Genomic DNA, 23,366 nt, shown 5'->3' with positions numbered 1-23,366 from the left:
TAGGGGGTTAAATTAGGTTAGTTTATACTTACCTTTATGACGATCGGGATCTACACTCTCGTCATGCGGCCGGCGGTAATACCTACTACACCCACGGAGAAGGGAAGCCTGTTTCTGATATATCTTTTGCACCTAACATTGGGCTGGTGCAAGCGCAGATACTAATGATGACAGTTGTGGTGTAAATCAGTAGAAGCACAGCTTTCCACTTGCACATGCACAAACCCCCACATTAGTTGTACAGAATCTCGCATTAGCATAAGGAAGTAAATCAGGCTGCTTCCACAGCTGCTGTAACTACAACCACTTTGCATGCGTCACAGCCCCTGTATGTGTTTTTACCCCATAAAAGAGATGACTGCAGTATACAGATATATTTGTAACCCTACATACTTGTATAATTGGTTGTTGTACCAAAAAACAAATATTTCTGTTTTTCACATTAATTTTACTATTATCATAAAAGTTATTCTAGATGCACAGAATTAATTATGTTACAAATTACTTTTAACATGTTTTTCTGTATATGCCTGTTAATACAGTACATACAACATTATCAGTGGGGAACCACTGGCCCACAGTGTCTAAAAACCCAAGGAGGTCTGCTACGGGAGTGTGGGGACTGGCAGCCTTCTGGTCTACATGGTATCAAAGCCTGCGTAGGTACAGCAGTTCTCTACTATGGCAAACCAGTGTGCTCTGGGATCCTGATCCCGAAGTGCATAATCTTTCCAGGTTGCGCTGGGCTTCCACTCCCGATCTCTACAGTAGTTTCCATCTATGAAAATGAAATAGAAAAAAATTGGAAAATTGCACAATTGGGTGTATGGAAATCTCACATCTAGTCTCTTCAGTTATTCTATTTCATATATATGTCTTCAAGTTCTGAGTAAACAATTTAGCAGGGAGATGTGAGATTATTAATTTAATTTACAAAACACTGGAGGAACAGAGAGAGTTTATTTTTTTAGGGCACCAATTCCACTGCACATAGGCCCTGATTCAGAGCCGGATGCTCTGACAGAGCGCTTGCTCTGAATCAGGGCCATCCCTCTGAATTTAAGAGCGGCCTCCTGGCCGCTCACATAGCTGTGGGTGACCACCCACTGCTATAGCGAGCGGCCAAAATGATGGTCGCGATGGTCAAGACCTTCGCGACCATCGGGCTTGCGACGAGACCCTTGTGGTCATGAGCGGGTCTGAATTAGGCCCATGGTCCTGTGTTTTATTGGGATCTTGGAGAAATACTAGTAGAGCCAGGGGATGGGGAGGGTACTAAATAAGCAAAACACCCCTATTCAGGAAAATAGACAATCATGGGCATGCTCATGTGAAAGAGAGGAGTCTCCTCTTTCAAACAATGTAACATCACAGTAGTTATTTTCTTGTACTCCCGTCATTCAAATGTGGGTGCCCTTCAATTTATTATAGTGAGGATGGGAGAGATCTTCCCCCCTCCATGGATTTCATAATTAATTCTCTTGTGTATGATGATATTTCATAGTGATCACACTGAGCACAACAAAATAACAACTAAATGGGCTCTTTCAAATGAGTGTATCCCCGAGTCTCTAGGTGTGAGGAAGGAGGAGATAGGAACAGTGCTAGATACCCTCACGCCCATTCCTTGGCACTTAAGAATGATCTGCCTGTCATGACTGAGTCAAGGGGGTCGATGTACACTGTTTTTATGTATAAGTCTATGTGTATGATCTAGACTAGTCAACTTTGAACATTGTCATTTACATACTCCGCATACGGCATTATATTTTGCACCTGGATCTATCACTCTATCACTGATGTATCCTATACCGTTAATCACTAGAGTTGGGAAGCTTTGGTACCAGACCCCAAAGACAGCAATATCCCCAGCACATATATAACTATACTTTACTTTTAGCATCCCTGTATGTATATATATATATATATATATATACATATATATATTACACACATGTCTAAGTGGGAAATTTTCAATAAATAGGCTACGGTTCTGATTTTTATTAAGGGGGAGATGTACTAAGCCTTAGAGAGAAATAAAGTGGAGAGAGATAAAGTACCAACCAATCTGCTACTAGCTGTCACTTTACAGACTGTGTTTGAAATATGTGAGGAACTGATTGGTTGGCACTTTATCTCTCTCCAAGGATTAGTACATCTAAGACTTTTAGGGAACATACAGCAGTATCAAGTTTCTCAATCACTTTTTTTTTTTTTTTGTAGAAATATAATTAAATCTTCTCCTCTATGGGGAAAAGTGACCAACTGTAGTACAGTACCTGCTTACTGTATAATTATGAAAGTCAGGAAATGTACTGTATGGATAAGTGCCTTTTCTTAAACTCTGCTTTTGTTCCCTTGCTTCTCACCTTTATGCAGCCTGTGTGCATTATTTTGGCTTTTTCCCTATGGCTATGTGCTGATAGTGTTAATGGATATAATTTTATGTTCTTAATGCTTTAAAACATTTTACAAAGCATTTATTATGATCTTGTTATAAGATGCATGTCTGGTCCACCAAACAAAGTTGTAGAGGTGTGTCCTCAGGCACGTATACTTTTTGCGCCATTTGGCACGAGATGCATGACGCTCCATCTCGTGCCAAATGGCGCGGTGGCCATTTTCCGGTGTTCTGAGCAGCGCAGACACACGACATGGGACTACGGACAGGTAAGTATAAAATAATATGGGTGCAATGTGTGCGGTGCGGGGCCCCCTTGGACCCGGGGGGCCCGTGTGCCCCGCACACACTGCACCCAATATAGGCACGTCACTGCATTGTCCGCATATATGGATTTTACTGATGTACCGTAAGCTAGAAAACACTTTCAGCTTTTTGCAATTTTCTGAACATATTTTTAAAATTGCTGACTGTATATCTGGATATCTTTCTCACTTGCTGTGTATTTCTTTTCTCTCTCCACCCTATTCAATCTCTCAAAGAAAGCAAACATTTGAAAATGTTACAGCTATTGTGGCATTAAATCCAAGTGATCCAAAGTGATGCTACGCCTTGAATTTTGTATTTGTATTTAGTATAATAATGACTGTACAGTATGTCCACATTAGCCCAGCCTTATGTAAATTACTTTAGAATATAAAATGATGTACAGTGACAACATAGCAATACTTTTTTGAGGACAGACTGATACAGTACAAATCAATAATTCTATGATGAAATCCATTGCAGTCACCGTTATTGCTTTTGTTGCAATTATCAGTTTCTCAGGTATGGAAACTTTAATGACTACATATATGTTAATGCTCTTTTTATAGCGTATATCTTTTGTGCTGGAATTTTGTATCTATTTACATCATTTTCTGTTTCTACGTATGCTTTATATGTGATACAACAATTTTATAACATTATTAGATTATGTAGCATCACAGAAAAAGGTTAGAAACTACTGTATTATGATTTTATATGGTATGGATAAAACTTGACATCTGCGTAATAATCTCACATCCATCTAATGTTTACTATATCCTATATCTCTATCATAATATCAAAAGAAGTAAACCCTCAGCAAACCTTCTATATCATTTTCATACTGGGAAATCTGCAGTAAGAGTAAGTATAAAATATCAAACGAATGTGGTAGCTCTTATTAGCACAACTGTAATGGTGCATACATACGGTCAGATTTCCCTGGTCGATTTGAACGATATCGATCATATCGTTATCGTTCAACTCGACCATTTTCTGGCCCCTTCAAATAACCAAACGATGGTCGATGCGCGGGCACGGATGGTCGATACCGATATCGACCATTGCCCTTGCATGCAGGCCAACCTGGTCGAAATCGACCAGGCTGGCCTGGTTACTACAGGGACCCGCGATTGTTAATCGCGGGTCCTTATAGTCGATGGGGGGTTGGCCCATGTACTGGATGTTCGATATCGAACATCCAGCACATGCAGGAAGATCAGACAATGATCATTATCGTTATCTGATCGACCAGAAGTCTGACCGTGTGTATGCACCATAACACTGTCAGTCTGACACAGCTTCAAGAAACTAGAACCTAATATTAAAACATTTCTCTCCAATTGTACTTGATTTGTAAAAACAAAGATATTGTTTATGGAGAGTTACAATAATTTAATTTATGAGTTCTATGTTTTTTAGGTGTCAGGTGTAACCCTGTTGATACTGAATATGAGGTATGTATATATAAATATACAAAAAAATGACATAAAACATACTATTACAATATTTTAAAATCATTTTAGTTATTTTCTTTTTATTATACAGTAGATAACTATAATTACATTTAGAGTCTGTTTAAACAGGTATTTATATATTGCTATTTACTTTTACGATAACTTGTGGTTCAAAATTACAATAGCAGTGAGAAATTCTCCAATTTATGTGAGTTTTAAACATTGAGAGGTGAAATCAGTAATTGTCTGCCTCATTTATCAATTATTTCCTTACATCAATGTATAATATTGCAAAACCCATTTTCCTATAGTATTTGCCACTTTTTTTAGGATAATCATTGAAAAAAATATATATTTTAAAGTTTTATGTGAAGAGCTCTTGGTTTGTTTATTTCTCTCCTAGTTGCCGAAGTTGTCTGTTAGTGTGACGCATTCTAAGGTGACCTCACAGCCAAGTTTCACTGGATTTGCAAATAGAATGGGGAGGCTGTTACTAGTAGGGCAGAGACAGGGGCGTATCTATAATGGGTGAAGGATGTGCCCCCAGGTCCAGAGGGGGGGGGCCGCACCGCACACCATGCACCCATATTATTTAAAACTTACCTCTCCAAGGTCCCGCGGCGGGTGTCAGCGCTGTACAAAAAATGGCCGCGTTTTGTGCATTCGCAAAACATTGTACACTCTAGTGCCCAGTCTACTAATGCTCCGGTGGTCAGTCAGCTGTATCAGTTGGCTGCCGGCTGCCAGGAAGAGAAGAGGGGGCCCCGGCTGGGGAATGCACACGGGCCCCCTCCTCTCTCAAGACACCCCTGGGCAGAGACTTATAATACATAATACCTATGCCATTGATTACTTTTGTATGATTACTTTCTGTTCTTGCACAGGCTGATTGTGAGAAATATGCAACAAATAACGGTAATGAAATGGCCTGCCACAGAATGTATATGCCAGTGTGTGGCACAGACTATACTACCTATAATAATGACTGCCTGTTGTGTTCTGCCAAACTGTAAGTCCACAAGATATTTATCTGAATATAAAGAAAATGCACTGTCTTGTTAGAACTTATAACATAAAGACCAAGGAGATAATTATTTACATTATGAAAATATTTATAGTGGTCTTACTGCAGTTTTGCTATTTTTCTTCTCATCTCGCTAATGAACAGTGGAGATTTTGTATTGCTGATACTGACTGGAAGGGATATGTTATGGATGTTATAAAGATGAAAGACATTATTTTGTAAAGTTTTATCATTGTTACTTTGCTGCATTTGTTTCCTTCAGGAGAATGGAAATATAGTTTTGCTGCTTCTTGACAAAAACAGTGATAATATGCTCCACTTAAACTAACAATAGTACCTCTATTATTAGTTACTTCCACCATATTGAGATATGATTCTAGTAGCTTTGCCAGTGATTAGTATATAGGCAGTGTATATCAGTCAGGCAGGGACCTGAGCAGTGGCGGCTCCAGAGGTGGGGCTGCAACTCAGTCCAAAATTCAAATAGGGGAGTCATGTCAACTGTCATTTCAAACGCTGTCAAACATAGATGGCTGGAACTCAGTGGCAGTTGGTATGGCTCCCCATTTGAATTTTGGGCTGCGTTGCAGCCCCACCCTGGAGCTGCCACTGGACCTGAGTGTTATGCCGGAGCCTGCATAGAAGAAATGTCAGCAGTCCACAGACCCAGATTTATGTGCAGCTCTCCTGTCTCTACAAGACATGGCAGTTAAAGAAAGAAAAGCCCCAAAAAGGGGCGGCAGTGCATCCCGTGCCACTGATGCCACCCAGCCCTCCTCCACACCGCATACTGTCATAAAGTCATGACCTAGGGGGTGGGTGGGCAGTTTCTGCCATCACTGTGTAATTTTGGCACTGTCCAAGAATAAGCTGCTATAAGCCACTTTTTCATGAAATACAGTGCATCATGCAAATATATATACCTATCGCGCAATCCTATTAGCCATGGTTTTCAGAAGTGCGAATTTAGACATGCAGTTTCGCAAATTAGTTTTCACCACCTCCTGAGCAGGTGAAAAGTTGGGGAAAATTACTGTTTCAAGGTTAAAATGACAGGGACTTGGTTCAGAACCACTAGGACACGCTCCTTACTGACTAAATAGACAAAATATGTTTAATTAGATTAATTTGGACAATAATGATATGTCATTTTTGGGGTGAAAAAGTGCAGGAAAATGACTTAACTGATGTGAGACAGGTATATGGGGGGAACAATGAATGGAACAAGTGTTTTTAAGATTGCAGGTGGGTGTTAGAGGTATATTTTGAAGGGTTTTTAAAAGTGTCTTTAAATGACACAAATATATACTTAGAGGCATTTCTATGCACCCCCTATTTAAAAAGAATATTTATTTTGAAAAAAACAACCACTTGATTTCTATCATTATTTGACTGATTTAGAAATATGCATAAAACAGATAATTGACCCAATGTAAGAAACTCAAATATTAATATACTTCTATATTTTTACTCTATATCACTCTGCCTTTTTTGGGGTACAGACATATTTCCCCATTTTCACCTATACTTATCGTGGAAAAATTATTATGCAAATTCCACATCACAACTTTTGGAATTGGATTGCACTAAAAACGGGAGCACACATAGACGCGATAAGCAAAATTTGCACGCAAACGTTGCAAAAACTTAGCGTGCGAAAAGTTATTGCATTATCACTGCTAATTGAATTCCTCCCTAAGTAAGTTGGTGCAAAATCTTTATGCAACTAATGTCCAATCACATGCACCGATGTCACTTTACAACCGTTTCAAGGCCAATCCACCATATAATAATAGAAAAAAATATATATCATAGTGCAACACTACATCCATATAAATTCTACAATGTTTTCACAAACAAAGTAAGGAAGAAGTGCATAGAGACCCAATCCTTAAAGTATGGTGAAATAAAGAGTGGGATGCCAGTGATGACACCACCTGAATACATTACTTACAGGACGTCCAATGTGGAAAGGCTCATCAAGGTGTTTCACAATCCTGTAACACTATGAATATTCTAAACGAAATCCATAGTATCCATCATATGAAAAAAGTAATACATGTAATAGTGCATAGTGTTGCTGCAGTGTATGACCAGCATCCCTGTCACTAGGTAACTGGCAACTGAGATGTGGAAGTGTTCTCATAGTGCAAGGCTGAATGAATCCACATAACACATTATTTCCTACCAATCTTTCCCACTAATATTACCTTTTCTGTACTGGTTTACAGGAGAGGAAAAAGTGACCTCAAGATCATGCATGAAAAAGAATGCACAATGCAGGTGAACTTTAGTTATTTACTATATTATATATGTTTAATTAGGTCATATGTTTTCAAGAATAGATGGTCATCATCTGTGTACAATGTAAATAGTAAACTGCATATGTATATAGTATGAATAACCATCATTAATGAATTTAGCATTCATTTCATTATACATTATTGAGTGACTGCACAATAATCAGTGTAGTCAGATTCCCTTGCAGTAGATGCCGGGAACATTTGGGAAGTGAGTGGGAGAGGAAGATGAACTGCTGCTGCTTTGAACACTGCTCTCTTTCCCTTCCAATTTGTATTGATCTGTTTTTAAAAGTAACACTCTGTATTTATTGCAAGGGGGATATTAAAAAAAAAAGTGTCAGAAGGGAAAGATATTATGTTATGTAGTTACTATGTTGACATTCAGAATGTCAAGTCAGAATCTTAACATGTTTATCATGTCAATATTCATCATATTGACATTTATCAGGTCAACATTGACAAAATGTCAACACCACAAATGTCTGCATTATGAATGTATTGTATGAGGGTTAGGGATAGGCAGCAGTTAGACTTAAGCTGAAGTTAGGGTTAGGCTGCAGTTACGGTAAAACAGTACTATTGACATATATAATGCTAGATTTGCTAGATAGTGCAACTCTCCATGTACAGTACTGATTACAAGTAAAATGATTACTGGGCATGTGATGCCTTATTGGCTCTCACATGAAAAGTTCAGATTAAAGAAAAATGATTACACTACCAATAATCGTTAATTCCAGGCCTCACATAGACCACCTCCCAATTTCACTACACATTGAAGGGGGGTACATTATGTTAAATTGGAACAGTATTTAACAATCTGTATTGCTGCTGTAATAAGTGCCATAACGGCGGATCTCAGCCCCCACATCCCAGCATTTAACAAAAAAACCACTTATCTCATAATGACACAGGATAAGGGACATAAGCAGAGATAGGGTTATCCTCACTAAACAAACAGGGCATACTACCCATATCATCCATAGGTGCCCCTATTTCAGACATCAGCAGTGACAGGCCACCCAAATAGTGCCCCCACATTCACAGTAGCCTGACAAAATGGCATATGCACCTCTAACATGGGGCTGTTCACAGCACCCAACCCAGTAAATGACACCGGGCAGCTAGATGAGTGGCATAGACGGCTGCACCCATCACTGACCTCAAAGTAGCCTCCAACATGCTAATCACATAGTGGCAAGAGGAAGCTGTAAGATTCCCTGAGGACTTGTCCCAGCCACCACAAAGGGATGATGCTGATGGACACTACGTACCACCGAGTAATGCTTTTCACTCAGCTCCAGGACCCTCGGACACTTATGGCAGCAGGCAACTGCACAACTATGGTCATTAGTCCCCTGCTCCCAGCCAGGAACTTTGTTAAAGCCAATGGAGAGGGCCTCTGGTCAGCCTAGAGCACAAGATCCTCCTTAACACTTGATCTGTGAGGAACAAACTTGTTGTTGAGTATGTGATCATGCAAGGTCACCATCGGGTTTGCATACAACTCTGAATCAAGCCCTTTATCTCCTATTCCCCTGACATTCACAGGATCCCATGACTTTAGTGACTTGAACCAACTTTCATTACAGCTAAAGTGCATTGTGAGTCCATGTGCCAACTGTCTTTTACATTAAACGCTGAATGTTATAGAGATGGATAAACTGCACTAGGATTTATGGATGTTGATTATTATATATACTTACTACCCTTTGTAATATTTATTGTGAGGTCACATGAGATCACCTTTCAAAATAAATAGGTGCTACCACAGACTAGTATATACATTCAACACCAATTATTTTTTTCTATTATGCTTATATGAAGAAGTACCACTTGGTTCACTCGCTCTGCACTCTTAGGCCTATTTCGCACTTGCCAGTTTTTTTGCCGAGTGGCAGCTGAAAGCTGGTGCCTTCTTTCACATGGCAAGGGCATGGCACAGTCACCATGTTACAGCCAGGATATTCACTGTGGAGGACGGCTGCTGTGCCGTGTCCATACCGTCCCTGCACACCAGTGGTGTAAAGAAAACAATGTTTCCTTTCACACACATGGGCTTGTGCCAGCTGGGCTTGTGCAGCAGCAGCTGCTGCTGCGCATGTCCAATAAATAAATGTAAAAAAAAATTAAAAGCAGCTCAAAGCCGCTGCTTGTGAAAGGCACTGAGTGCCTGAAAAAACTCATCCCGCTACCGCCTGTTTCTTGGCTGCCCGGTCAAAACCGGCAAGTGTGAAATAGGCCTTAGGCCTCATGTCCTAACTTTTGAGCTCTTTGACAGCAGAACAGAATTCTCTGCACAAGTCTCTACAGGCATGCACTTTTCAAACTGCAGTAGCTTCACCCCTACAACTTCTGTTGATAGCTTCATAACACAACACTCCGAAGCCACTTCAAGGAAATAATTTCTTGGTGTAAGGTTTTGCAGCATCACCATTGCAACCTCCTTCTTGTCTACTTGAATGCCTACTGAAGTCAATTTCTGAGAGAGAGAAAACATTTAATCTATAAAAAATAGATGTCATCGCAGGTATATACACTCAGTAACCCCAAAAGCTGTTATATAATATCAATTTATTCCACAAATAAAAAGTCTGATCTGCAGTTCATTATAAACATATAAAACATATATTAGTAGAAACAATGTAAATAATTAATCAATAAACACTGTGCAATGAGGTTAAATAGTACTGCTCAAATTGCCCGAGAATCAACTTTCTTCATAGGTATTTAACTATTTGTTAACAAGTCCTAATGAGTGTTTAGCACATATAGTGAATGTCCCTCATAGAACCTCCTGAAATATCTTCTAATGGTAGATTATAGTAAACTGTTCATATTATCCTAAACAGACACAGCAGTGGTGAATATGCATTTGACAAACTGCCAGGTAAATTCCAAATGACATATGGTGCTGCAGAAAGGAAGCCACACTGTGCCCTGCAGCTTGGATCATACAACTCCCAGCTGTGTAGAAAGGAGACCACACTCTATACTGTAGCCTGTGTCAATATAGCTCATGGCTATGTCCAACCAGAAGTGGTGGTCTCTTCACAGCATCTGATAGTAATGCCACAAATAAATATATTAGAAGTGTTACCTCCTGCATGAGTGGAAGGATCTCAATCGGGTTTCCAGCATGGTTCAGACAATTACTGCTGATAGTTGCGGCTGAGTTCAAAAGTCCACAGGAAGACACATAAGGCAATGATCAGGCAGTAAACAAAGATTCAGCATCTGCAAAGTGTTCATCTCTGAATCAGGCCCAATGTCAAATGTAAGAGGCCTATGCTTTCTACCAATAAGTTTGGTGTTACTTGATAGGATTTTTCTTATCAAGTACACATGGACAGACCAATTAAATATAATAGATGGTCTTCACTTTCAGTGACAAATCTAAAATATGTCGAAAGTTTACATGTGTTGGTGGAGGTCAAAAGTGTGTAATCTAGTATAAATATTATAATAGTATAACATACTGTCACAGGCCCAGTTCCAAGATATTGAGCCTGCACAAGCCTTTACAGTAGGTCTGATACAGAGTTAATACAAAATAACCACTTGGTCTGGTACAGCAATGATAACACTGTCCCAGTATCTCTCCCACTCAGTTTTAAAGTTACAATTATTTCTACCACCACTAAGAGTTATTTTCAGGAGTGACAACTAGGAACCCCTAAGTTCTCCCTACAATGACAATTAAAATCCTAGTTATTAATATCCAATAAAAAGACCACAACACATTATTGTGGCATGGACTGGCCGAATCCTAAATGGCACAATAATTTCTGTGATTCTTATCAGATTCAATCTGATTAAATAAAATTTTAATCTGATAAAGTTATTCACATTGCTTCACATATATACAAAAATAATTAATAAAAAGGACATACACAGTAAGTCTTTAAGCAAACTAGATTTATATCAAATAAAAAGAGTTTAAGAAAATAGCAGTTTCACTTACATAAACTATGAATATAAATCTGCTGTAAGGAGTCACAAGGAAATCTGGAGAAATCTCATATGTAAAATGGTCTCTTTAGATTGCACACTGTATAGAGCTTTCAATTGCATTATATGTTCACAATGGGCTGTCACATGCCCCCCTCCTCCTGTCTGTGTAAAGGCACAGCAGTTACTCACGCTACATTTCTTTGGGTGGGGGGAAGTTTTGATATTTCAGGGTCTGATGTTTAATAGAAGATCACAGGATCTTTAGAAATAAAATACCATGTCAGGAAGATGCCTCAAACAGGACTTTATAACTGCATCTCTGTATTTCTTTGGAGATTCCCTGGCTCCAAATAGGTCACAGGGCAGAGACTGTAAACTTTTTTGGATAAATATTTAACCCTTTATTGGATAACACAGAATTGGTCATCTGTAGGTCACCAGGCTTGATAATTACAGGATATATATTTAATATACACTGCAAGGGTATAGGTAATCAAATTACTCATGATTGATTCAGCACCTAATCTCAGAATACACACACAGAATGTAAAATAAATTAACAATAAGCCTTAATTTCAATATTATGAGTGTTTAGTACAGAAAAAAGCATATGGTCTGGTGAAAGAATTAATTAAAAGAAATTATATAAAATTGATCAATTTATGTACAATTGTTTTACCACAAATGATTCTTGGCTCTAAGATCAAACAAAATAGCTGTCTGTGCAATAGAAAAATATCTATAAACTAGTATTTTAGACCTGTTGAAATGTGAACTGTATGGGTACTAGTACTGAACAAATAATTATGTAAGCATTTTCTGAGGATGAATAACTTTGCCCCACAAGGTTTGTTAAACAAAGCAACCAGTAAATTTGCTAAAGCCACCACTATTTAGGTTCTAAACAGTGTAAAGACATCCATATATACAACAGTTTTAATAAATATTCAGTTGTCTTGCTTTAGCATACCATGTTCATCAGTTGGAAAGATTAGAACTTTAATATGCCAAAAGGAATTTCTTTAGGAAAAGGCAACATCCAGTTGTGCATGACTAAATACCAGACAGGGTAAATATATGCCAACAGAGTCTAAAATCTTTTGGTTGTGATGAAGCTGTAGGTTTTAAAAAAAAAAATTAATATGTGTCCAACCAACTACTGCCACATGCTTTGTACATCATTGTGAATGTGTGCATGCCACTCACATGCAAGTGCATCCTTCACTGATCACAGATAAAGGTTACAAATAGCAGTTTGGGAGCAAATGATTGGGTAATTTACCAATATGAAGATGGGTAAGTGGCCTTGCAAAGCTGGCCCAGGGTGATGGTGGAAATATTTAGTTTTCCTTTGCGTGAGATTTAAAGGGTGATCAAAGCAATCCCTTTTGGGTGAGTTACAATGTTGGCCTTACATTTTCACAAAGCATTTTTGAAAAATGCCTCCAGGGTATTCCCCATTTTACTACTGTCTCTGCAGATTGGTGCTAATGAAAGACTGGATGCAAATCTGAAGGCGCAACCAAAAACACCTTTATTAAGTAACACCTATATTACAATCAATGTTGTTCGTATGAACTCTGACACTTCACACCAGTGTCAGCTGATCATAGATTGTCAGATAAATTGTCTGTCAGACCAACAAATATTTTATCTGACACTCTGAAACCCATCAGATATCGTGGCCATACACTATGAGATATTTCATAGTGTATGACAATATCTGCTTTCCACCACTGGGAAGGAAACATTCCTCCATTGTGAATGAACAGGGGAAATGTCAGGTGGTTGACTGCGGCAGTGTACACACTGCCAGATGCAACTGAACAATGACTGGATCAGTCAGACATGTTAGAAGATTTTTCATGCCCAACTGTCTGATCATCGCTGATTGGTAGCGCCAATTCACTATACAATTATTGGCATAGCATTAGTGATGTAATTTCAATAGAGTTCTGACACCTACTGAGCATGTCAGAGACAGATGTTTAGTAGGATTATAGATGGGATAGAATTTTGTAATAAATTATTATATTTGACATAGTTCTCATCACAATATTGCATTTCCTACTTTATATTCTGCACGCTTGCATTCTTATTGTAATGGTTGCATAAATATTTTAGTTCTTCATTTAGTGTTGACTTCTTTACTGTAGGAAGAATGCCAGGGATATGGAGAAATCTGCACTTTTATCCACAAACCAGTCTGTGGAACTGACAACAAAACTTATGGAAGCAAATGTAGTTTTTGTGGTGCAATGAAAAAGTGAGTAAAGGAAATATAAATATAAACAACAGGTAGAAGAAAATACCACTATATTGCCAGCCTTTGCAAAAACTACATGTTATATTATAGAGACGTGCTCGGATCCCCGTGTTTTGGTATTGGTTTTGGATTCGGATAAAAATTAATAAAAACAGCTAAAATGTCCAGATCCAAAACCCAAGTTCGGTTTTTTAAATACAAGTTCAGAACAGGTAACAAATCCGAACCAAGACTCGGTCCAAACCTTGCAAAGTTGGAGAATACAAAAGTAGAGGGCTACCAAACCCTCTTTCATGACCCATGGACACCATTCCTTTTCCTCATTGGTGCCTTGATGGATAAACAAATTAGCTATACAATGTAGTACTATAGTACTTTGTAGTCAGGGCCGGCTCTTGGAGTGTTCGACTAGTGCGGTCGAACAGGGGCACCACCCCATAGAGGGCACACCTCCAAATAACGTCACATAGGGGGCAATTCCTATGATAATTAGGCCACACCCCCATTTTTGGTCACACGTGTCTTCTTCGCACGTGAGTATTTGGCGTTATTAACTGAGCCGGCACAGGGTGCGCTGAGTCTGGAGCCGGCCCTGTTTATAGTACTATAGTAATAAGATCTGTCATTGAAATAATTGCAGCAATTTTATTACCCAAATTTAAAGAAGAAGGTTACAAATAAATTAGGATATTCTGAGAATTGCCAATTGCATATGATTGTCTTACCAGGAGCAATGTTCTGTATGAGATCATCTTTTATTTGATCAGATGATCCTACGGGTCCATTTATCAATGAGATTTATCATATGCAATGAGTTTTAAAACTCATTGTGTATGATAATGGTGCTCCAGCAAATCAGCTCCTAACTATCATCTGAAAAATGACAGAAACTTTGGCAATGAGACATACAGATGTGTCGTCATACATAATGGATTCAATCACACCAATCACAAATCTAGGCGGATGAGCAGTTGCAAACATTAGCATATGTTTGCAGCAGAACTGCTTGCGTAATCACAGCTGCGATCGCAATAGTGATCCGTAATGAATCAGACCCTGTGACTTTGTATATGGTTAAAAGTAATTATGCGCAGTTAAAGTTGTAGCCTAGCGTCTCTGATTCACTGTGAGTGGCTTTTTGTTGCAATGCAAATAATATGGAAAATTGAAAGAAAAAATGGTACGCTACACCTTCTGCAGCTCTCACTTGCTCCAGGCATTTTGCGCCGTATAGCGTATTGAGGCTACGGGGTATATTTACTAAAGTGAGAGTTTTTAGAAGTGCAGATATTGCCCATCGCAAAAATTTCTGGTGAATCCAGTGTGGGCCGCTATCCGCACTTTGTTTTTCATGCTACCTTCTCCTTATTGAATGTGGTATATTTTGTTGACATTCATCATGTCAACATGCTTAGCATGTCAACATTGACCACGTCGACATTCATCATGTCAACACTGATGAAATGTCACCATGACACAATGTTGTAAAAATGTTCCTGGTGGTCTAGCGATGACTTACCGGGTGGGTTCAGTGGCTCCATCAGTGTCCTCCGGGTGATGTCCTGCAGCAGTATCATTGGTGAGTATCCCTAATCTCTAACTATAACCCTCCCCCTGGTGCCTAACCCTAACCTCTTCTCCCGCAGTCTAACTTCCCCATAGTCCCCAACCCTCTCCTCCCATAGCCTAATCCTCCACTGATGCGGCCTAACCCTCCGGTCCGTGCAGAATGTATCATTTCATATGTCAATATTTCAAATGTTGACATTATGAACATGTCAACATTCTGCAGAAACCAACATGGTCAATGTTGATATCTCAACAATGTCCATCATAATTGTTTACATTGTTGTGTCGACATTACCTCAACATCAGTGAAATGTACTATGTCACGGTATATCTAAGCTGATGATCATCACTGGCCTATGGTTTTGATACAGCATTAGGAATTATTGCTAAGCAAGCTGGCCACTTTAAAACTATCAGTCTAAGCTGCCAATGATCAGCAACTTTGAAAAACCAACAATTAGTAAATCTACCCCTAACTGTGTACAGCCAAGCAATCAGTGATGTGTCCATTTAACTGCTGCAGTGTAAAACCAGCATCCTGTTTGCTAGGGGATAGGCTGCTGAGATGTTGAAGTCTTCTAACAGGGCAATACTGGAACATATGACTCAATGTCCACTTTTGAGCTCACATCTAATCATGGTCTGGAACATCTTGCACTGTAAAGTGTTCCCTGGCCACTTCTATTACATATATTGATCAGATAGTTAATGCAAGGCTGAATTAATCCACATAACATATTTTTTATACAATTTTTTCCCATTAATATTACTTTTTCTGAACTGTTTTACAGGAGTGGAAAAAGAGACCTTAAGATTAAGCATGACAATGAATGCACAATTCAGGTAAACTTTAATTATTTAGTACTAGTTTAATTATGTAGTACTAGTAAAATGGACCCAGCATATGCCAGATCACCTCAGCCTACCTTAGTCCCGCCACCACTCCGTCCCTGTCCTGTTGCCCTTCAATATTTACCTTTACACCACTGTTTGTCTGTCCCCTCTCTGTCGATGAGAGCCATTGGTAGGAAGGTCGGTGTTTGCGCCACAGGCCTGCACCCAGGTTCAGAATGTGAATGTCACACTCAGGTTTTGTCATTCAGCCTTATTATATAGCTATTGTGTATGTTTAATGAGATCAATCATATGTTTGCAGAGATGGTTATTATGTGTGTATTTTTTAAATGGTAAAACACATTTGTATATAAAAGAAAAAACTTTCATTAGTGAAAACAGCATTTATTTCATAATACAATTATTGAGTAATTGTACAATAACACTGCACAACAATGAAAATGTTTCCGATGTGAAAATAGTTACTTCTAATTGATTTCAGCATGCAAAGAATGAATATGACATTTAAAACTCTCAGTTAGCTCTGAGTTCCGAGATATAGCCCATTTATGACGATGTAGGGGTATTCCCAGTGAAGTGGGCAGAATGGAGATAATCTTACCAGCAATCTGCCTTCCACGCAGAGGGGGCGGGGCCTAATGACCCAATTAAATGAATCAGTTATTTGTCCCCTCCCCTATTCAAATATATGAGATTCACGGGATTACCCACACAAGATAACTGTGGTGCACTGAGTGACAAGCATAGTGAGCGATTCCACCAAGACATTTCAGCAATGGAACAAAGATATCAGGGTAAGTGATCACTACTGTTGGACAGTGACAAGAGATGCCCCAGAAGAGGAGCACAAGCGACAAGCAAAGAGAAAGCACCCCCATGCATAGGCCACTATATTAGATGGTACTTTCATATGCTGTATGTTTGTTTCGTATGCTGTATGTTTGTTTCGTTTTGTGTTCTTATTTGTGATTGATTGAATTAAAACAACTGTTATTTATTTTCTATCAAGAAAATATCAGATTATTTTAAAATAGCTTTTCACTATGACTATATTACTAATGTACATACAGTATAGTGCAAGTAGTGTAGCTCAAAAAATAGAGCTAGTAAAAACATTCTGAAATCATTTTAGTTTTTCTTGACCTCAAATTAGTAATGTATGACTATTTTTAGAAAGGAAACAAATTAAAGGTATTAATTTGTTGTACAGTGTAATCAATTTCCGACCGGCGGATCAGCATTTCCGATCCGATTGGTGGATTGCGCAATCCACCGGCAGGTGTAATGGGGGCCTATACATTGCTTGTTTTTACTTGCACCCAATAGAGGTGAGTAGGAAAAATACATAAGGTTATAGCTAACATATATGTGCTCAGGCGCTACTTAGCTGCTAACTGAATTGAGCACTTTAGGTGCGTACACACACAACGATGTAAGTAATGAACGATTTTCGTTGAACGATTTTCGTTCAGTTTTTCCCTTGAAAAAGTGAACAAAAATCGTTTTACAAAGTAGTTGGTTGTACTTTACATAATAAACGATTTTCTCTGTGTTGAAGGAAAAATGTTGCAACTTCTATTGAAATCGTTCAGTTATCCAGTCTGACTGAACTACAAACTACAATCGACAAACGTGAACGCGCATGAACGATAATTGTTCATCGTTTATCGTTTTACACTGAACGATTTTTTGAACGATAACGGCGTCGTTATAGTTCAATCGTTCAAACAAATAGTTGGGTGTGTGCACACCTTAAGGGGTATATTTACTATAGTGAGAGTTTGTAGAAGTGGAGATGTTGCCAATAGCAAACAATCAGATTCTACTTAACATTTAACTAGCACCTTCTAGAAGATAATATATAGAATCTGATTGGTTGCTATGGGCAACATCTCCACTTTTAAAAGCTCTCACTTTAGTAAATATATCCCTTATGGTGCATACACACGATCAGATTTTTCCTTCAGATATGAACGATAACGATTTTAAAATCGTTCAGTCGTTCATATCTGAAGGAAAATCGTTCATATCTGACATGCCTGAACGATGGACGATCAACGATGCGCGTTCCCGTTTGTCAGATAACGATTTCTGACATCTGATGGGTTTGCAGTCAGACTTGGACGATTCCATTCATTTTAATGCAGTCAAAAATCGTTCAATTGTTCAAATCGTTCAAATCGTTCAAAACTTTGGTAAAATCGTTCAAATCGTTCAGATCGTTTAATCGTTCAATCGTTCATCTGACAAATCTGACAAGTCTGACAAATCTGACCGTGTGTACGCTCCATAAGTCTTCAGATTCCCCTTTCAGGCTGCAGAGCCCAGAAATATTTTGAAAACTGGTGGGAGAGGAAGAGTTGTTCAATGTCATAGAGAGCAGCATATGAAAACCGTTTCTGATTTGAATAACTGTTTCTTTTCCCTGCAATGTTGTCTCGATCTATTTGTTTTTAATGCATTTAATGCAGAGGCTGTATTCTGTAATAAAATAAAGAGGAGATGTATTATGCCATTACACAATGCATTACACCATACAAGGAGTATTAGATTGCACACTAATGCACATGTAGACATGCTCATAGTCAGATAATAAAGGGAATGTACAGAATAAGGTGCGCTAATCAGTTCATTGCTATAACCTAATCAAGCAGGCTGCTCTCGCAGCTGGTTCTACAGCCAGCTCAAAAATAGGAAATATAAACAAATGTGGAGCGCTAGTTTGAATTAGGGACCCAAAATATAATGTAATAATATTTATTTAAAAATAATCAGTGGGTAAAAATGCTGAGCACTTTTACCCACTGATTATTTTTAAATAAATATTATTACATAATTTTTTTGCTCACTTATTCAAACTAGCGCACCACATTTGTTTATAATAATAACAAGAATATTGTATGCTGAAGCTTACAAATTCAATAATTACCACAGACAGGAACTGGTGTAAAGTTAATTTTATTATAGCTTATCAACTGCTGTATTGACACACATACTCAAGGCACAAGAAACATTCAATATTCACTTATACCACTTTCAGACAGGAAAAAGCCGAATTTCTGGGTTGGTTTGACAGTCCCTGTCTGTACCCCCCTTTCAGACAGAAGAGCAAATTACCGGGTCAAAATTTCAACCCTGTAATTTGCTGATTAACACGGGTATTTCTTCTGTCTTAAAGGGTCAACCTGGGCTGAAATTCTCGGGTCTCCGAACCTGGTAAATCCCTGAGTCGAAGTCCCGGCATTTTCAACCCGGGTTGACCCTTTCAGACAGAAAAAGGACCCGTGTTGATCAGCAAATTACAGGGTTGATATGTTTGACCCGGTAATTTGTTTTTCTTGTTGAAAGAGGTATTAGCTAGAGAGCCAAACAGGATAGTCTACCCTGTAATAGCATGTCCACTGCCAAGTGCATAAGATCAACTATTGTATAGCAAGAAAGAATTTCCTATATCTCAAATCAAGACAAAGATATAAACTATGAAACCTGAGAATAGGAATTATTGTGCACATCTCCATTGATTTAGACTCTTCCACTGACAAACTGCTCATTCTACAAAGGGGAGATGTACTAAGCCTTGGAGAGTGAGAAAGTGAATAGTGATAAAGTACCAACCAATCACCTCCTGTCAGTTTACAGGCTGTGTTTGAAAATGTCAGAAGCTGATTGGTTGGTACTTTATAACTCTCCATTTTATTACTCTCCAAGACTTAGTACATCTCCCATCTGAGCGCAACACTCAACAATGCAGCATTAAGAGACCTATTTATCATAAAGTGATGACCCATTTTTCCTACATTTTCTATGGAAAAAGTGGTTATCACTGATTCCTGCCAGTTATCAATAGGGTTAGCTCAGAGGTATCTTATGTGCCCCCTTTGTTTTCTCTGTTCACTAGGTCACTAAATCCTGTTATGGGGACCATAAAAAGCAAATCTTTTTGAAGTTTGAGAGGAAAACGACAACAAATCAGAATGGCCTTATTTTAACTTACCAGACCCGATGATATCGTGATGCTTTAAATATGTAATATGCATGTGCAACTTTCCAATTTGGATCTGCACAGTACTGATTAATGAAAAATGATTACTGGGTGTGTGCAGCATTTCGAGCCTTGCATACGCAATAGTGCAAACACCATGGATGTCACATACAGTAGGAGGTCTATGTTATTATAACATTGCAGCTGTACAGCATTCTGTCTCTCTGCGGGAAGCAGTGTTACAAAATGTTAAGTACCTTTGTTTAAATGTGGTCTATAATAAATAGATTCCTAAACATAACCAATTTGACAAACGTGCGGTGCCTGCAGCAAGTATAACTACATTCTGTCCTAAGTAGTTGCCCATGTTTTCCTGTAAACCAATACAATTTCTGCTATGTGGCAGGATTTTTCTTATTGAGTTCACTCAGACAGACCAATTGCATATAATAATAAGTGGTCTTCACTTTCAGTGACAAACCTATAAATTGGTCAGAGTTTGCATGTGTTGGCAGAGGGAAAGGATGGAAAGCAAACGCCGGTAATATAATATACATTTTTAAAATTATAATAGTGTAACATACTCACAAATTAGTTAAATATAAAATAAGTAGAAAAGAACCTTCAACTTATCTACCCTCTTACCTTAGGGAGGCTGCGCTGCTGCTGGTCTGGCCAAGGCCAGTCTGGTCCTAGCGCCTGCACAATTAATCTGACAGGCAACCAGGACCAGCGCATAACAACACTGGCTTCTGGGGACTGCATTGATTACAGCATGTAGGGCTGCCCGAAACGCAGAGCAGTAGCTTCCACTGGAAGCTGCTCTCTTTTAATCGCAGACCGGACTGGCAGTCCCAGGGGGACTGCCTGTCCTTTGTGGGACCTCCCCCTGTGGCTGCCTGTCCAGGGACCTCCCCCTGTGGCTGTCCTTTGTGTGACTGGCAGGTGGCGTGATTGGCAGGTGTGGACACCACTATTCACAGTAAAGCCAGTGCAGTCACGGACTGCAACTGGCTCACTGAAGTAGCACATTTTAATGGGGGGGCTGCAGCCGCGCAGCTCCTAGGTAAAATCCGCCACTAGTTGTCAGTGTTAATTAAAGAACATGTTATTATCAAGGAGCACCAGTCAGGATTAGTAAGCTCTTGCGAGCAGGGCTCTCTTCAATCACATGCTTCTTCTTCCTTTAATTATACTATCATTTACTCCTAACTTCCCACGATGGCACCTAACACTTGGTTGCTGACGCCCTGCTGCTGAATTAAGTATTATGCAGCAATGTTTATTAACCATGTCCTGCATTGTTTTGTACTGTTAATAATTGTTTTTCTTGTGTGCTCATTTGGATATGTGTTTTGTAAGGCCCTGCGGAACCCTTGCAGCACCATATACATAAAGGATAATAAAAATAATTAACATTGATTACCCCTGATGTGTATGTCGCTTGGTCTATTCTTTTATAATTTTTATTCTACAATGTTGAACATGAAAGAATGAATTAGAAGAATAAAATATATAAATTGATCACTTTATGTACAATTACTTTTCACAATGGTTCACTTTGTATAATATGTTAGTGATATCTTACACTTGTCACGTACTGACTGCTTCTTTATACCTTTCTTTACTATAGGAAGAATGTGAGGGATATGGACTAGCCTGTCCTGATATTTACAGTCCAGTCTGTGGATCTGACAATAACACCTATCCAAACAAATGCAGTTTTTGTGGTGCTCTGAAAAGGTGAGTACAGGAATATAAACCATACAGTCACATCAATCACTATATGGTGTAATTATTATTCTCGTACGTAGGAACATATATAACTGTAGGAGGGCAATCTCTGAAATCTAAGTAAAATGTTTAATCCTAAAATCACATGGCAACGTGCACTCATGAGATACTGTACCAGATGGGATGAATCTCATCTCCAACCACAGGATGCTCCTGTGCCTATGGTATCTTATGCATTATCTGGATACAATAAATTCAGATGATTTGGTAATTTTTGGAAAAATCCTGGGGAAAACGACTTGTGAAAACAAAAGCCAGTGGCTGCCAAATTTATGTATCATGTATCACATGGACCATTCTTTTTCCTCATCGGTGTCATGATGGATACATGATAGACTATGATAGATTTATTGCTTTGTATTGATATCATGAAAAAATCAGGGTAGCAATGAGTAATGTGACGCTTTGAAAAAAAAAATGTTTTTTCTGTGTTTTTTCAGCAGTTTTGCCTTTAGTCAATCTTGTGGTCTGAAAACTGCAACACAATAATCAAAATAGCTGTGGTTTCCCTAATCCAACTTTAGTAACGTTCTCCCTGATTTGCTCTTTATAAATGCGCACATTACATGCAGCACCAGGTCACTTGGCAGAGTATTGTTAGATTTACACATGTGATATTTCTCCTCTAAACATTTGCATGATTAGCAAGTGTGGTAACATTTCATACAAAGGCAAAGCTTAGACCATCTTGTATCATATAACTGTTATTGCAAAATATATTTTTTCAATTTTATTTTTTCATTTTTATTTGCAGGAATGCAGTAATGTCCATAAAGAATAATGGAGAATGTAAAGAACAAGTGGATGAATAATTAGAAGTGGGTCTGAGGTGTCCTAAGATTAGTCACATAAATGTATCAATAAACATTAGTGTGCAATACGTTAAAAGACTGTTGTATTGATTATTCAAACAATAAAATGTATTGATTATTTAATTTAACCTGATTTCCAGACATTTGTGAAAACCAAAAAGAAAAAACACAAATATCTCCCAATAGTCCAAAAATTTAGACAAAACAAGCCAAGTCCCCTAGTCACTCAATCCATGGCCCAATGTGATGTCCGTGCAACACATTTCTACCAGGACATCTCCCTTTTCTTGATAGAGTGTGCCTATTTTTTCTATCTGGGCTTCTGGCAGATGTATGTGTATACTGCTAGCTGTCCTCGTATACATTATACACGCACAATAACAGGGATACATTATTTTTGCACTTTACTATAAAATTCTTAAATTTAACTAAGTCAAAGAATTGAGGGCCTGATTCAGAGCCGGACGATGACCACCCACAGCTATAGCGAGCGGCCATGATGATGGTCGCGATGGTCAAGACCATCGGGCTTGCGACGAAACCCTTGTTGTAGGGTCTCGTGGCCGCAAGCCCCATAGAGCTTCTGGCTCTAATAGAGCCGGAAGCTCTCCCACTGACATCACTAGTGATGTCAGTGGGGCCG

The 23,366-nt window shown here is 38.7% G+C and overlaps 1 protein-coding gene across 1 annotated transcript; it reads left to right on the top strand.

The window, feature by feature from the left end:
* Nucleotides 1–2,583: 2,583 nt before the first annotated feature.
* LOC148520027 (double-headed protease inhibitor, submandibular gland-like) lies at nt 2,584–22,723 on the top strand. Its single transcript, XM_088475819.1, has 7 exons — nt 2,584–2,670; nt 3,145–3,229; nt 4,130–4,164; nt 5,049–5,173; nt 7,420–7,471; nt 21,751–21,860; nt 22,666–22,723. The coding sequence occupies exons 1-7, from the start codon at nt 2,584–2,586 to the stop codon at nt 22,721–22,723; spliced, it is 552 nt and encodes a 183-aa protein (XP_088331945.1).
* Nucleotides 22,724–23,366: the final 643 nt, after the last annotated feature.

This window comes from Taudactylus pleione, unplaced genomic scaffold, assembly GCF_031769625.1.
Source record: "Taudactylus pleione unplaced genomic scaffold, aTauple2 ptg000178l, whole genome shotgun sequence".
Classification (NCBI taxonomy): domain Eukaryota; kingdom Metazoa; phylum Chordata; class Amphibia; order Anura; family Myobatrachidae; genus Taudactylus; species Taudactylus pleione.
This window is presented reverse-complemented; position numbering and strand designations above follow the sequence as displayed.

What these genes read in the sequence shown, in the direction of transcription:
- LOC148520027 (XM_088475819.1), top strand. Translation starts at nt 2,584, where the DNA reads ATGACGCTCCATCTCGTGCCAAATGGCGCGGTGGCCATTTTCCGGTGT. An exon ending in CGACATGGGACTACGGACAG is followed by an intron (nt 2,671 to 3,144) that starts GTAAGTATAAAA and finishes TTTTGAGGACAG; the next exon opens with ACTGATACAGTACAAATCAA. An exon ending in AAAAAGAATGCACAATGCAG is followed by an intron (nt 7,472 to 21,750) that starts GTGAACTTTAGT and finishes TCTTTACTATAG; the next exon opens with GAAGAATGTGAGGGATATGG.